Raw genomic sequence first — 17,683 nt, 5'->3', positions numbered from 1 at the left:
ACCTCATCAATGGGACCCCGTGACCTCATCAATGGGTCCCCGTAACTTCTGCAATGGAGCCATGTCACCTCATCAATGGGGCCCCGTGACCTCATCAATGGGGCCCTGTGACCTCAAAAATGGAACCACGTCACCTGTCACGGGAGAGGATGTGAGGAGGGAGCACAGTGCCGCACTGTGGGGGGGGGGGGCGGGGAGGAGGGAGTACAGTGCCGCACTGTGGGAGGGACGGTGTCAAGTCAAGTCAAGTCAATTTTATTTGTATAGCAGATTTAAAAACAACCCACGTTGACCAAAGTGCTGTACATTTGATTAGGTTCCAATAGAAAAAAAATGAAAACATACAGTAGCACGCAAACAGTTCACAGCGCCTCCTCAATGAGCCTCAAACGCTAGGGAGTAGAAATATGTTTTGAGCCTGGACTTAAAGGAGTCGATGGAGGGGGCAGTTCTGATCGGGAGAGGGATGCTGTTCCACAGTCTAGGAGCTGCAACCGCAAAAGCGCGGTCACCCCTGAGTTTAAGCCTAGACCGCGGGATAGTGAATAGCCCCAAGTCGGCCGATCTGAGGGACCTGGAGTTAGAGAGGGGGGTTAGAAGATTTTTGATGTAGTGGGGGGAGTGTCCATTTAGGGCTTTATACGTGAATAGGAGGAGCTTGAAGTTGATTCTGTACCGTACAGGGAGCCAGTGGAGAGAGGCCAGAATCGGGGTGATGTGGTCCCTTTTACGGGTACCCGTCAGGAGTCTCGCTGCGGCGTTTTGGACCAGTTGCAGGCGGGACAGGGAAGATTGGCTGATCCCAGTGTATAGGGAGTTGCAGTAGTCTAGGCGGGAGGAAATGAAAGCGTGAATGATTTTTTCTGTGTCGTCGAATTTGAGGAAAGGTTTGATTTTAGCTATGGTTCGAAGTTGGAAGAAGCTGGCTTTTACCACAGCGTTGACTTGCTTATCAAATTTTAATGCAGAGTCAAATATCATGCCGAGGTTTTTGACATGCGGTTTGACTAGGCAGGATAGGCTTCCAAGACTGCCTGTTATCAATTTGATGGAGTCGGGGGGGCCGAATAGGATGACCTCAGACTTGCTTTCATTTAATTGGAGGAAGTTCTGTGCCATCCAACATTTTATGTCCTCAAGGCAGTGTGAGAGGCTGTTTAAATTTGACTGGTTGTTGGGTTTCAGGGGGAGGTAAAGCTGAGTGTCATCGGCATAGCAGTGGAAAGAAATGCCGTGCCTTTGAATGATTTGGCCAAGGGGGAGCATGTATAGAGAGAAGAGAATGGGGCCTAGGATGGAGCCTTGTGGAACTCCGCAGGAGAGGCTAGCTGGAGCAGAGGAATAACTGCCTATGTTGATGGCGAAACTCCTATCTTTGAGGTACGAAGCGAACCAGCTCAGGGCAGTGCCATCAATGCCAACCGCGTATCGGAGACGGTCAATAAGGATGGTGTGGTCCACTGTATCGAATGCTGTGCTGAGGTCGAGAAGGAGCAGGATTGCACAGTCGCCGGTGTCGATGGCGAGAAGCAGGTCGTTGTGTACCTTCAACAAGGCAGACTCTGTGCTGTGGTGGGCTCTGAAACCTGACTGGAAACTTTCCAGGATGGTGTTTTGGTGCAGGTAGGGCACTAATTGGTTAAGGATTGCCTTTTCAAGGACTTTTGACAGGAATGGCAGTTTGGAAATGGGTCTGTAGTTGCTAGGCAAGGTGGGGTCTAGGTTAGGTTTTTTCAGTAGGGGCTGGACCACCGCGTGCTTGAAACTGGTTGGAACAGTGCCAGTGGCCAGAGAACTGTTGATAATAGAGAGGATGCTGGGACCAGCTATTGCAATGACATCCTTCAGAAGGGCAGTGGGGGCAGGATCAAGGGGGCAGGTTGCAGGTTTCATAGTGGAGACAAGCTTTGCAAGGGAGGATAGAGTGACGGGTTGGAAGCAGTCCAATTTAGATGAACAGACTAGTGAGACAGCTAGGTCACGGGTGGGAGGGGAAATGTTCAGTCTAATATTCTCAACTTTGTTGGTGAAAAATTTAGCGAATTCTTCGCACTTAGCAGGGGACCCAACTAAGCTGGTACTGGGGGCGGGACATATGACAGAGGTAATTGTTCTAAATAGGACCTTGGAGTTATGAGAGTTTTTCGAAATAAGGTCGGAGAAGCATTGTGCTCTAGCAGACTTTACTGCTTCCTGGTATTTGAGAAGATTGTTTCTCAGAATTTCGAAGGAAATTTGAAGCTTGTCACATTTCCATCTCCTTTCTGATTTTCTGCACTCCCTTCTTAGGGCTTTGGTGGTGTCATTGAGCCACGGCCGACCTTTGGCCTTAGGCTTTTTCATTTTAAGGGGAGCGATAGAATCCAGGATGGAAGAGCAAGTGATATTAAATAAAGAGGCGAGATCCTCAGTGCTGAGATGGGGGGGGGAGAGGCCTCAATAGTGCAGATGTTGGGGGCAGCTGTGAGAGCCTCGGAGAATTTACTGGCAGTCAATGAATTTATGTCGCGGGAGTAGCGAACAGGGAGATGAGATTTTGCGGGAGATAAAGGCAGAGATGCGTCAAAAATGATAGCGCTGTGGTCCGATAGACAGGCTTCAGTAGTTTCAATGTTGTTGATTGGGAATCCGGACGATAACACTAGGTCGAGAGTATGGCCTAACTTGTGAGTGGGTCCCGTGGTGTGAAGAGTCAGATTGAAGGACTCAACCAGGTGCATAAATTCACTCACAAGAGGCTTAGTGGGACAGCAAACATGAATATTAAAGTCACCAAGAATCATGATCCGGTCAAATTTGGGCAAAATGCTAGAAATCAGATCAGCAAATTGGGTGATGAAGTCCTTATGCATTTTTGGAGGGCGATACACAAGAACAATTAAGAGGGGGTAGGCTAGGCCTACTTTAATTAGTTGCACCTCGAAACTGGAGAAATGATCAGCGTTCAGGAGGCGGCAGTTGAAATGTTTCTTAAACACAGTGGCTAAGCCCCCACCGCGTCCGGAGAGCCTAGGCGAGGTGAAGAAGTGACAGTTATCAGGACAGAGTTCCACGAGTGGAGCAAGCTCACCAGGGTTAAGCCAGGATTCTGTGAGCAGTAGGAAGTCCAATCCACGGGTGATGAAGAAGTCGTTGAGGATGAAAGTCTTGTTTTGGAGGGATCTTACGTTGATCAGGGCCACTTTAGTAGGGACAGTAGGGACAACAGGTGAGCTTCGGTCCGGTAGCGGCTCCCACGCCAGCGGGCGGAGGTTCAGGGAGACCACGCCGCTGCGCTTCACAGATGGCCTTGCTGGGAGCCCACGGGCCGGCAGTCCAGGGACCGGGATGATCGGTCGAAGAGCGGCATACCTGAGCTCGAGGGAGCGCCGGTGGATGGAGCTGTAAGGTCGACCAGGTCCGACTTCGCAGCGCTGGGCGAGGTAGGCCGCTGTTGGATGAACGCGGTCGAGGTTTTTTAAATTTTCGAAAGTTCCCGCGCGATTACCCCGCCTCCTAGCGCGGTGTGTGCGGCGGTGGATGTAAGGCTGGGCCCGCACATCTACCGGGAGTTGATCGAGGAGCGATCGCTGGAAGAAACTTTGTCCGGAACCTGGACTGAAGAAGTCGACGACGGAGGGTCGGATCAACAGGAGGGTTCGGCGGTCGTAAACTAAAGTGGCTCGAAGAACACTACGATCTCCAGGTGAGCGACGACAGGCAGCCAAACACAACGGCGCGGCCATCTTGTCTGTGTGGAGGGGACACAGCGCCGCACTGTGGGAGGGACGGTGAGGAGGGAGCACAGTGGCGCACTGTGGGAGGGATGGTGAGGAGGGGGCACATTACCGCACTGTGGGAGGAACGGTGAGGAGGGGGCTCAGTGCCGCACTGTGGGAGGGACGGTGGGGAGGGAGCACTGTGCCGCACTGTGGGAAGGACAGCAAGGGAGGAATGCTGCATTGCCTGAGAAGTGATGAGAAGGGAGCACTGCCTTGACAAACAGACTCGGATGAGGATAGTGTTGTGTTGTGGAAGGGGGAGCGAGGGAGAGCTACGCCGCCTGACAGTGAGGAGGGAGTGCCGCACCATGGGAGGGGTAATGGGGAGGAAGTGCTACACCATGGGAAGGGCAGTGTGGAGTGAATGAGATGCTGTGGGAGGGGCGGTGAGAAAAACGTGTTGCGTTGCAGGATGGGCAGTGGGGAAGGACAACCACGCATTGGAAGTGGCAGCTTTTTATGCTTTAATGCTGTTAAATTATATTCTACACTCTGGGAATCTTTCTCATCGCTCTACGGGTGCTCCTCAACTTACGATGGTGTTCTGTTCCGAGAAACCCATCGGAAACCGAAAATATCGTAAGTCGATATGCATTGAATACTACCTGATCACGTGGCCGGAAGCGAGCCGCAGCTCACTACGGGTTGCTGCCATTTGCACTATCGCAAAGTCGAAATATCGTAAGTCGAAGCATCATAAGCTGGGGAGCACCTGTATCTGTTGTACCTGTGTTTGGCTTGGTTGTATTCATCTGATTTGATCCAATAGCACACAAACAACATTTTTGTTCAGGACACATGTAACAATAATAATAAACCTAAACCTCCTGCCCGATGATGGCCTCCTGCCCGATGAGAAGATGGCATGGCCCGGATGGTGGGGAATCCTTGATGATAGATGCCGCCTTCTTGAGGCAGACATTAGGGAGTTGTATCAGTCTGCCCAATCGTCGGGGTGATATCTGGCAGATGATGGCAGGTCAGAGGCAGAAGGCCTCTAGCTGAATCAGATCATTATTTGTTTATGAAATGGAAAGCATCCTATCAGTTTGCATCAGATAGTGGTTTCACAACAGCTCCACGCAAGACCACAAAAAAAGTGTGGAGGGTTTTAGACGCAGTCCACTCCCTCACACAGAACGGCCAACCCCACATCAACTCCATGGGGATACTTGATGCTGTCTCGGGAAAGCAGCCAACTTAATCAAGGACCACTCACACGACTGCCATTCCCGTTTCTCACCTCTCCCAACAGTCTTCTGAGTGGCCCTCCCATAAACTAGGTTGTAGGTCTAATCTTCCAACATCTCATCGTGGAACTTGGACTTTTTCTCTGTAACTGTAACACTATACCACTATGTACTGCACTATGTTTCTCTTTGCACCAAGTGTATTATTTGTGTATGGCTTGAGTGTACTCACATATAGCATGATTTGACTCGATAATATGTAACCAATGTTTTTCACTGTATCTGAGTAAATGTGACAATTAAAAAACAACATTAGTACCAATAGTGATGAGTCAAAAGGGACTCTGGAAACTGGTAACAGGAAGATGGCCATAAAGATTTATCTTCAGTCTAAATCCTAATGCAAGATATTTTGGGAGCTGATGCTTCTGGGAGAAGTGAAGACAGGGTTGGTAGCGATTGCTGCCCCGGGCCCCTCCAGCCCACCTCTTCCCAAGTAACTCATCTCTTCCCATCCAATACCGACATTAGACATGTTGACTTGAATGTTGTTTTACTGATCAGAAGGTAGTGTTGTAATATTCCCTGCATATGGTTAAGTAACCGCAAGGCTGAAATGAAATATTTTGTCAGTATTGATCATGTTGTGAGTACTCATGGTTCTGTGAGAATTTGGCTGTGGAAGACACAGGATTCATATAACCAACACCTGCTGTGGATAGGATATCCGACACTCACAACCACTTGTGCCAGTATTGGCGGCCATTTTAAAATTATCATCTCTATTTCAGACTCCCCTCCCTCACTCTCCATCCCCTCACACCTTCTCCGCAATTTATGTGCTCTCTCACAGCTACAGGAACTCAGGTTCAATCCACAGTACTGTCTGTGGAGAGACTGCACGGTTTACCTGGGTGCTTTTTGTTTTGTGAGTTGATCAGGAGGAAAAGGTAAAATGCTGAAAAGGATCAGCAGGCCCGGCAATGTTTATGCAAAGAGAAACTGTTCAGGTTTCAAGTCAAAAACAGAACTTTAAAAGGACAAAAATAAAGTTAGCTTCAGGATGCAGAGGTGGGGAGGGATAGGTCAAAGGAAAAATCAAAGATCCGACAAAGTGTTAAAAGATAAAAGTGGCTACTAAAACACACACCTACTGAACAATAATGCCTATCAAGAATGATTGAACAGGCTGGGGTTCTTCTCTCTTCATGCTACCATTCATCAACCTCAGAAAATCTTCAAAATGATCAAACAGGTAGCTGTAGAGAGGACAATTGTATTTGCAGGAGAGAACACAACTTAGGGCCATTGATAAGACACTGATAAGTCAAATTGATAATTGATGACTCTAGAGTGTATCATTGTGATAAATATATCGGCAATAGAACAATTAGAATTCTTACTTGGTGCATCTATACAGGCCGATTAACACAATAATATGACAAATAAGCATACAGCAATCAAGAATACACAAATGAATAATCATTAACATCGTGTCACCAAAGCCTGTGCAAACCAACGTCCATAGTACAACCAAAAAGTCCACAGTAGTAAGTCCTCAGTTGGTGAGGCAGTGGTTGGTGTTGTCAATAGTCAATAGTCAATTTATTTGTCACATACACATAAATGTGCAGTGAAATGAAAAATTACCCGTAGTTCAACAATAAGACCAATAAAAATAAGCAATAAAAATATGCAATAACACATACAATCATAAACCAAACAAAAGAAACATCCATCCAGTCACCTCCTCATTGCGATGGAAGGCCAGAATGTATTTTCTCTTCCCCTGCCGTCTTATCCCTCGGTCCGGCTGTTGGAGTTGTCACATCCGGGCGGTCGGGGCTCCCGACAATGAAGCGCCGCGCCGGACGGTGGAAGGTCCGCGGCGGGCCGACCCAAGCCCCGCGATTCGGGGCGGGCGAAGACGCTGTCGTTGCCGCTCCCGCAGCATCCGACGGCAGCCAGCGCCCCGGGTGGTGAGTCCGGGCCGCGGGCTCTGCGAACCAGAGCCCAGGTGGTCACAGCCGGAGCCCGCCAGCTTCAGGTGCATGGCCGGTGGTAGGCCGCAGCGGGAACGGAGACACGACACAGAAACAAAGGTGGGGTCACGACACGACACAGAAACAAAGGTGGGGACACGACACAGAAACAAAGGTGGGGTCTCCGTTCGTGACTTAAAACTTAAACATGCTTACTTATTTTTCTTTTTGACCACGTTTCAGCCACGTGCACCTCACATTATCATTCCTGTTCCTCATCCTACAGCAATATGGTGGTCCATAACACTGATCAGCTGCTCTTTTAACGACTCACGCATATCATTTCTGAGCTTACCCAATAAAACCTGCTTCCAATTTACTCGCTCACGTTCTGCCTTATAATGTTGCAATTTGTTCTCCGGCTTCTCAGTAATTTCCATCAAGATCCAGACTTACCTTTATTCTTAACAATCTCAAAACCTAAAGAGCTGAAATCAATTTTCCCAGAATGCTATCTCACTGAAATGTCATTCATGGAACGAGTTTCGTTTCCGAATGTAAGTTCTAATATCATTCCTCCTCTTGCTGTACTATTTACATACGGTTACCAGATACCCTCTTGGAGACCGCCAACAGATTCTACATCGTGTAAGTCACTTGCAATCAGGAGGTCCCAGGGAATACTGGGGAAGTCAAGTCACCTTTTATCCAGGAGATCCCTGTTATTCGGAAGAATTTTTTACTGTTTATCCTATCTAATTTTGTACACCTCCAGGAGATCCGACTCGAAAACAAACACAACCCATCCATTTATCCTTTCAAGTTCTTGAACCATTAAAGATAACTAAAAACAGGAACATGTTGATGCCAAAGCGTGGTTTAAATCTGGACCCGCTAAGGATTCGTTCATTTTACCTTCCAAATTAAACCCTGTCCCCTAACTGTACCATCATATGTGTTCCCTCTACTGCAAAAGAAATGGATGCTCATCTAGAGTTGATTGACCATAATTTAAACAACACTTATGACAACGTGTTTTGCTCAGGTTCCTCAAACCTCAAAATAGAACGATAACGTGTACAACATTTTATTCAGAAAAGTTGTACAAACCTGTATTTCCCGAGAGGAGAGAATGCATTACGCAATAGCATGAGCAAAAATCGTTTACGGTGTTTGTTCAACAGGTTGTGGCTGATGTGAGTGCGGAGGCGTTCCCACTAATTGGACGAGTAGCTCGTCCCTCTCCTATATTATAACTGCTTCATCCAATCGCCGGTATACGGTGTAGGTGGAATGATTTAAACAACTGATCGTATGTTCTCGCAGAAGATGCCATATGTTACAATATACGACGTCGCGAGCATTTACTATCCTGTGTTGGCTGCAATTGGTATACCCGGTAAGGAACAAGGTCGTTACTATCCGAGACTTTCTGTCACCTGTAACATAATGCACATTGATGCATCTGTTCGTCAATCATTTGTACCATGTCAGGCCGATGTGATTATTATTTTTTCTCTGATTTTCACATTTTAGTTTAATCTCCGCGGCATTGTTGGTACGTATTTCTGATGTCCGAGTTTCCATTAACAGGAACCCATAGATTTATTTAATAAAGCAATCCATTGTTTGCTGCCTTTGCAGCTCGTTGACGGCGGACCAGGGCATTCCAGAGCCCCGTATACCTCTGCCATGTCACAGCAAACTATCCCAACCTGTGCATCCGTTGAAATACGTTCACAGGACTGGATTCCATGGTGCAGAGCACTACGTGGATTGAGAGTGTTCTTCTAAACCAGCACAATGCGGAAACAGGCGAGTGACGGAGGGTATTTTATGGTCGGCAAACAAATTCCCACGGTATCCCAACTATTCGGTCATGTCGATCCATTGAGGGGCGATCTGCTCGACGGGCAAAACAAGATATGTTTCCGGCTAACGTCGTATGATAATGTTCACTCAACACGACCAAAGCGCCACACATTGGGGACGAGACGTCCAATTTCTATTACTGCCCCGTTAGCATCCACGCACATGCGTTGACGAAAGAAAAGACCACATAAGACACATGCAGAGTGAGACAGCAATGCATGAATGGCTGTTAAATGCAGAGCTGCATCAGGTGCCTGCAGCCCAGGCTCTGTCAGTGGGGAGTGCAACTGCGCTGATATCACAGAGAAAACCGGCCCGTTCTGCTGCAGACGGAGACATACAAGTCGTTAATGATATGAAGCTGCCACGCGAGAATTAATTCAACGTTTAGAGAATCACGCTCTCAGAACACCGAGGATATCCCTTGTCGTCCGCTTTCCCAATATACCCTGTTCCTTCTCTGACATATACTGCCTTTGGCATCCTGCCATATTTCAAAGTGGCTCGACGCAACTGTGAGGGACCGCAAGTCATCTACGTTCGGGCAAGTTACAGCTTTCTGCACTCAACATCGAATTCGGGAACTGTCAGGTATCTCATCATCCCTGCGACAAAGGAAGGGTCGTTTTCTACTGCATCTCATCCTATAAAATTGGGTCTGATTGCGTTCCTCGATTCACTCAACTTCTGTTATTGAGTGACTCCGGCGTTCTGAATTGTTTTTTTAAACTTTTTTTCGCCCATTTTGCTACTCTCATGTTACGGCCTTTGTGTGGTATTGATGAACAAATTACCTTATCTGCCTTTTACCCTTTGCCAGATCGCAACGTTCGATTAATCCAATCAGGGATGGCACTTTAGTTCTATTCGCAACATCCCATACATTCTGCAATATAAAGCTACCACGTTTTCTGTGGTTCATAGTTTCTATGAAGGGTTGCCGCTCTTAAACATTAACAGATTTATTTATTTTTTGCACAGGTGCGGCCTGATCTGCTGAATGTTATGAACCATACGTCTGTATTTTGAATGTATGGCGCACAATGTACCGTTGCTTAGGCTTACTAGCCATTGAATCATTTTCACTTTTTGTCCCAAGCTCCACATAAGGGATTATTAGCCTGATTTGCCCTTTAAACCCAGGCATGGTAAGAGCAGTAGAGCTGGTACAGTAGGCGATGATTCCAGGTGGCGGTGCATTTGCCGTGCGCTCCATTTTTTTAATTTGCAAAGCAAGTGGTGCTGATTACCTTAAATGTTGTTGAAATTAACACTCTGTTGCCCTTTTCCGTGCAGTTAATTTAACAGCGTTCGTGATCCTGTCGCGTGGAAGATGCGGACTTTCCAAATGTGTCACTCGTTATCTGATGGGAATGGCAGCGGCCGATTTCATGGTGATTGTCTTTGCTATTGTTTTTGAGCCGATTAATAACATCTATTTTTACTCCGGTTTCTTGCTCATAACACCGGTGTGTGCGCTGTCGCATCTTTTTAAACTTGCAAGCATGGACTGCTCCGTTTGGTTCACTGTTGCTTTCACATTCGATCGCTTCATCGCGATTTGTTGTCAAAGTCTACGGAAAAGATATTGCACCGAGAGGGCAGCGGCAATAATTATGGTAACAGTGGCGACAGTGAGTTGTTTACGGTGCATTCCTTTTTACTTTGTCGTCGAGCCTTATGCGATCATTGACAATGTGCCTTGGCGTTGCGTCCCAATACCTGAATACTTTACTTCCTTCGCGTGGAAAGCGTTCGAGGTGATAGACAGTATCATAACACCGTTATTACCAATTTCTTTCATTCTTCTGTTTAATGGATTAACGGTCAGGCATATAATCGTGGCAAATAAAATTCGCAGGGGACTCCGCGGCAGCAGTGAGAATCAAAAAGATTCAGAGGTGGAAAACCGGAGAAAATCAATGATTTTGCTGTTCGCTCTGTCAACCAATTTCATACTATTATGGTTGCCCTACGTAATACATTCCATGAACTGGCAAGCAGAGAATATGACATACACAGACAAATCTTTGAACACTCCGATATATGTCTTTCAACAATGTGGGGCTATGTTAATAGCTCTCAGTACCTGCACCAACACCTGCATCTACGGACTGACACAAAGGATGTTCAGAAAGGAGCTAAAAAATGGGATGAAGTATGTGTTTACATTAAACGGGCTGCTCTGTCAATAGCGTGAATACAATCTGTATGTAATTTGCTTAATATTTCAAATAAATATTCCAAAGGATTTGTAATTTTTGGAAGCATGCCATCAGCCTGGGAATGCCGACAGTATGAATCGGGACCCCAGTGTTCAAGCGACAGTAAAATAAACAATTAGAATACATAGAATAACTCATATTGTGACATCATTGTTACATTGATAAGCTTCACATTCAAATTACATTACTCGCTGGTAAGGTTTTAAAAAAATGAAATGCATCCATGCTCGAAAAATTAATATGCGTCCTCAAAATAGGCATGGATGACCATGTTTCCCGTCTGGATAGCAGCACCCGTCATTTAACTTCTTGCCCCTCGTGCCATTGAGGGCTCAAGTCTGTTACTCCAGGTACTCTAAAAGTAACAAGCTGTTTACTGTGTTTCCCCCCCCAATTGTTTGCGAGATCTGGACTTCGTTGCCAGGACCACGATTCATTACCCAATCCTTATCAGTATTAATAATGCCGCAGTAGAACGAACCACTGCTGTCCATTTGGTAAAACGCAGACTGCCGGGTTGACACAGCGGGTAGGTGTTGGAGTAAATCAGCGGGTCTACCTGACTATGTATTTTACTTGAACATTTTGTGTTTTACTTAACATTCCAATATCTCAAGGTGCATGCTTCTCTATAGAAACATAGAAACACAGAAAATAGCTGCAGGAGTAGGCCATTCGGCCCTTCGAGCCTGCACCGCCATTCAATATGATCATGGCTGATCATCTACCTCAGTAACCTGTACTTGCATTCTCTCCATATACCCTAATCCCTTTAGCCACAAGGACCACATCTAACTCCCTCTTAAATATAGCCAATGAACTGGCCTCAACTACATTCTGTGGCAGAGAATTCCACAGACTCACCACTCTCAGTGTGAAGAATTTTTTTCTCATCTCGATCCTAAAGGACTTCCCCGTTATCCTTAAGCTGTGACCCCTGGTTCTGGACTTGCCCAACATCGGGAACAATCTTCTCGCATCTAGCCTCTCCAACCCCTTAAGAATTTTATACGTTTCAATAAGATCCCCCCTCAGTCTTCTAAATTCCAACGAATATAAGCCTAGTCTATCCAGTCTTTCTTCATATGAAAGTCCTGCCATCCCAAGGATCAATCTGGTGAACCTTGTCTGTACTCCCTCTAAGGCTAGAATGTCTTTCCTCAGATTAGGAAACCAAAACTGTACGCAAAACTCCAGGTGCGGTCTCACCAAGGCCCTGTACAACTGCAGCAGAACCTCCATGTTCCTATATTCAAATCCTCTTGCTATGAATGCTAACATTCCATTCGCCTTCTTCACTGACTAACTATCTTGCTGCCTTTATGGTTATGGTACTCTCACTGTGCTCCTGTGGTGAGCAGTAACGCATGTAGGTCTAATAATCCCGCCCTTTCCTTTTCTGACATATTTTGTCTATTTTTTTCATTTCTTGCCTTTGTCACTCTCATCAGACCACTTGCCAGATTTTGCCCCACCTGAACTGCTCTTTACCCCCTACTCCATCAGCCTGACAAAAGATCCCATCCCGAAACGTCATTTATAAGGGGTAAGAGTGTTGTAAAAACAAGCCTGAAGGCTTTGTTTCTCAACACAAGGAGCATTCGTAATAAGGTGGATGAGTGGAATGTGCAGATAGTTATCAATGAATATGATATTGTTTGGATTACGGAGACATGGCTCCAGGGTGACCAAGGCTGGGAGCGGAACATCCAGGGATATTCAATATTCAGGAGGGATAGACAGAAAGGAAAAGGAGGTGGGGTAGCGTTGCTGGTTAGAGAGGAGATTACCGCAATAGAAAGGAAGGACATTAGCTTGGAGGATGTGAAATCGATATGGGTAGAGCTGCTGAACATTAAGGGGCAGAAAACGCTAGTGGAAGTTGTGTACAGGCCACTTAACAGTACTAGTAGAGTTAGGGATGGCATCAAACAGGAAATTAGAAATGTGTCCAACAAAGGTAAAACAGTTATAATGGGTGACTTCAATCTACATATAGATTGGGTGAATCAAATTGGTAGAGGTGCTGAGGAAGAGAATTTTTTGGAATGTATGCGGGATAGTTTTCTAAACCAACATGTAGAGGGACCAACAAGAGAGCAGGCTATTCTAGACTGGGTATTGAGTAATGAGGAAGGGTTAGTTAGCAGTCTTGATGTGCGTGGCCCCTTGGGCAAGAGTGACCATAATATGGTTGAGTTCTTCATTAGGATGGAGAGTGACATAGCTAATTCAGAAAAAACGGTTCTGAACTTAAAGAAAGGTAACTTTGAGGGTATGAGATGTGAATTGGCCAAGATAGACTGGCAATTGATTCTTAAAGGTTTGACGGTCGATATGCAATGGAAGGCATTTAAAGACCGCATGGATGAACTACAACAATTGTTCATCCCAGTTTGGCAAAATAATAAATCAGGGAAGGTAGTGCATCCGTGGCTAACAAGGGAAATTAGGGATAGTATCAAAACAAGCATTCAAATTAGCAAGAAAAAGCAGCCTACCAGAGGACTGGGAGAAATTCAGAGTCCAGCAGAGGAGGAAAAAGGGCTTAATTAGGAAAGGGAAAATAGATTTATGAAAGAAAACTGGCAGGGAACATAAAAACTGACTGCAAAAGCTTTTATGGATATGTGAAAAGAAAAAGATTAGTTAAATCAAATGTAGGTCCCTTGCAGTCAGAAACAGGTGGATTGATTATGGGGAACAAGAACATGGCAGACCAATTGAATAACTACTTTGGTTCCGTCTTCACTAAGGAAGACATAAATAATCTGCCGGAAATAGCAGGGGACCGGGGGTCAAATGAGATGGAGGAACTGAATGAAATCCAGGTTAGTCGGGAAGTGGTGTTAGGTAAATTGGATGGATTAAAGGCCGATAAATCCCCAGGGTCAGAAAGGCTGCATCCCAGAGTGCTTAAGGAGGTAGCCCCAGAAATAGTGGATGCATTAGTGATATTTCTTCAAAACTCTTTAGATTCTGGAGTAGTTCCTGAGGATTGGAGGGTAGCTAATGTAACCCCACTTTTTAAAAAAGGATGGAGAGAGAAAACGAGGTATTACAGACCAGTTAGTCTAACATCGGTAGTTGGGAAAATGCTAGAGTCAGTTATTAAAGATGGGATAGCAGCACATTTGGAAAGTGCTGAAATCATTGGACAAAGTCAGCATGGATTTGTGAAAGCTAAATCATGTCTCACGAATCTTACAGAATTTTTCGAGGATATAACTAGTAGAGTGGATAAGGGAGAACCAGTGGATGTGTTATATCTGTACTTCCAGAAGGCTTTCGACAAGGTCTCACATAAGAGATTAGTATGCAAACTTAAAGCACACGGTATTGTGGGTTCGGTATTGATGTGGATAGAGAACTGGCTGGCAGACAGGAAGCAAAGAATAGGAATAAACGGGTCCTTTTCAGAATGGCAGGCAGTGACTTGTGGGGTACCGCAAGGCTCAGTGCTGGGACCCCAGCAATTTACAATATATATTAATGATTTGGACGAGGGAATTGAATGCAACATTTCCAGGTTTGCGGATGACGCGAAGCTGGGGGGCAGTGTTAACTGTGAGTAGGATGCTAGGAGGCTGCAACGTGACTTGGATAGGTTAGGTGAGTGGGCAAACGCATGGCAGATGCAGTATAATGTGGATAAATGTGAGGTTATCCGCTTTGGTGGCAAGAACAGGAAAGCAAACTATTATCTGAATGGTGGCCGATTAGGAAAAGGGGAGGTGCAACGAGACCTGGGTGTCGTGGTGTACCAGTCATTAAAAGTAGGCATGCAGGTGCAGCAGGCAGTGAAGAAAGCGAATGGTATGTTGGCATTCATAGCGAGGGGATTTGAGTAGAGGAGCAGGGAGATTCTGCTGCAGATGTACAGGGCATTGGCGAGACCTCGCCTGGAGTATTGCGTACAGTTTTGATCTCCTAATCTGAGGAAAGACATTCTTGCCATAGAGAGAGTACAGAGAAGGTTCACCAGATTGATTCCTGGGATGGCAGGACTTTCATATGAAGAATGACTGGATAGACTCGGCTTGTACTCGCTGGAATTGAGAAGATTGAGGGGGGATCTTATAGAAACTTACAAAATTCTTAAGGGGTTGGACAGGCTAGATGCAGGAAGATTGTTCCCGATGTTGGGGATGTCCAGCACAAGGGGTCACAGTTTAAGGATAAGGGGGAAGTCTTTTAGGACCGAGATGAGAAAGTTTTTTTCACACAGAGAGTGGTGAATCTGTGGAATTCTCTGCCACAGAAAGTAGTTGAGGCCAGTTCATTGGCTATATTTAAGAGGGAGTTAGATGTGGCCCTTGTGACTAAAGGGATCAGGGGGTATGGAGAGAAGGCAGGTACAGGATACTAAGCTGGATGATCAGCCATGATCATATTGAATGGCGGTGCAGGCTCGAAGGGCCGAATGGCCTATTCCTGCACCTATTTTCAATGTTTCTATATTTCCATGTCATATATCCATTCATCTCAAGATTATATCATCTGCGTTGGTTTATCGTGCCAGGGACACGATTTACACGTATTGGGATCTCATGGGCTTAGTTGGGCAAATCAGTTTTGGTTTATGTGGGGATGATGACGTCTTTTTGGGTTGGTTGTGTTTTTCAAGAATTGACAAAGATGTTTGATAAGTGTAGAGCAGTGCACGTTGAGTAAAGCATTTGACAAGTAGCCACATGGTCGAAAGGAAGCACCTGTTATTTTTCACTCTCCGCATGTATGTTCCCCTTGGCGCATTCTCGCCTTCGGTCGTCACTCTCTCAGTCAGCTACAGCGACACCTTTCGCCACATATAAACATTTGGTAACAAAGAACACCACCTTCGTGTGCAGAAAGCAAACCAAAGGGGTGGAAAGCGAGATAGTTTATAATAGCAGAAAAAGTACAAAATGAACCACAACCTATAAAATATCGGTGAGAATGGAAGCGTCGCGTCTCTCCCTGTTCAGTGATGATCTGTTGTTTCACGACATGATCATTTCGATCCGCGGTTTTCACTGAGACGCTGTCTGAGGCTCGTTTCATTCGGCCAAAGAACAAAATGGCTGAAAAGATGAGGCACGTAACGAAGCTGGCCAAGAATATAAACTAGGTCAGTAAAAGCTTCTTTAGGTATGTTAAGAGAAAAAGATTAGTTGGGACAAATGTGGGTCCCTTGAAGGCAGAAACAGTGAAATTATAATGGGTAACAAGGAAATGGCGAAATAGTTGAACAGGTACTTCGGATCTGTCTTCACTTTGGAAGCCACAAAAAAAATCTCCCAGATGTACTAGTGGACATAGGATTAAGGGAGACAGAGGAACTGAAATAAATTTGCATTATGCGCGAAATAGTATTGGGTAGACTGATGGGACTGAAGGCTGATAAATCCCCAGGGCCTGATGGCCTGCATCCCAGGGTACTCAAGGAGGTGGCTGAAGAATTCGTGGACGCATTGGTGATCATTTTCCAATGTTCAATAGCTTCCGAATCAGTTCCTATGGATTGGAAGGTCGCTAATGTTATCCCACTTTTCAAGAAAGGAGCGAAAGAGAAAACGGGGAATTATAGACCAGTTAGTCTGACATCGGTGGTGGGGAAGATGCTGGAGTCAATTATTAAAGAGGTAATAACGTCGCAGTTGGATAGCGGTAAAAGGATTGGTCCAAGTCAGCATGGATTTATGAAGGGGAAATCCTGCTTGACTAATCTGGAATTTTTTGTCGATGTGACAAGTAAAATGGATGAAGGGGAACCAGTGGATGTAGTGTATCTAGACTTTCAGAAAGCCTTTGATAAGCTCCCACACGGGAGGTTGGTGAGCAAAATGGGAGCACATTGTATTGGGGTAGGGTATTGACATGGATAGAGAATTGGTTGGCAGACAGGAAGCAAAGAGTAGGAATAAACGGGGTTCTTTTCCGAATGGTAGGCGGAGTGCCGCAAGGCTCGGTGCTGGGGCCGCAACTATTCACAATATATATTAATGATTTGGATGATGGAATTAGAAGTAATACTAGTAAATTTGCGGAAGACATAAAGCTGGATGGCAGTGTGAACTGCGAAGAGGATGTTAGGAGGTTGCAGGGTGACTTGGACAGGTTGAGTGAGTAGGCAGATGCATGCCAGATGCAGTATAATTGAGGTTATGCACTTTGGCGGCAAAAATAAGGAGGTAGATTATTATCTCAATGGTGTCAGATTATGTAAAGGGGGTGTGCAAAGAGACCTTGGTGTCGTTGTACACCAGTAACTGAAAGTAAGCGTCCGGGCACAGCAGGAAGTGAAGAAAGCTAATGGCATGTTGGCTTTCGTAGCGAGAGGATTTGAGTACAGGAGCAAAAATGTCCATCTGCAGTTGTATAGGGCCCTCGTGAGACCACACCTGGAGTATTGTGTGCCGTTTTGTTCCCCTAATTTGAGGGAGGACGTTCTTGCTATTGAGGCAGTGCAGCGTAGGTGCACGAGGTTAATCCCTGGGATGGAGGGACTGTCATATGAGGAAAGATTGGAAAAACTAGGCTTGTACTCACTGGAGTTTAGAAGAATGAGAGGGGATCTTACAGAGACGTATAAAATTATAAAAGTACTAGACAAGCTAGATGCAGGAAAAATGTTCCAAATGTTGGGGGAGTCCAGAACCAGGGGACACAGT

General features: G+C 45.7%; 1 protein-coding gene across 1 annotated transcript; it reads left to right on the top strand.

Annotated features, from left to right (window-relative positions):
- Window positions 1-8,262: 8,262 nt before the first annotated feature.
- Window positions 8,263-11,000, top strand: LOC144596394 (putative G-protein coupled receptor 139). The gene is made up of 2 exons (XM_078404642.1): window positions 8,263-8,332; window positions 10,102-11,000. The coding sequence occupies exons 1-2, from the start codon at window positions 8,263-8,265 to the stop codon at window positions 10,998-11,000; spliced, it is 969 nt and encodes a 322-aa protein (XP_078260768.1).
- Window positions 11,001-17,683: the final 6,683 nt, after the last annotated feature.

This window comes from Rhinoraja longicauda, chromosome 8 (assembly GCF_053455715.1).
Source record: "Rhinoraja longicauda isolate Sanriku21f chromosome 8, sRhiLon1.1, whole genome shotgun sequence".
Taxonomy (NCBI): Eukaryota; Metazoa; Chordata; class Chondrichthyes; order Rajiformes; family Arhynchobatidae; genus Rhinoraja; species Rhinoraja longicauda.
Note: the sequence above shows the minus strand (reverse complement) of the source record. Positions and strands in the feature narration are given on the sequence as shown.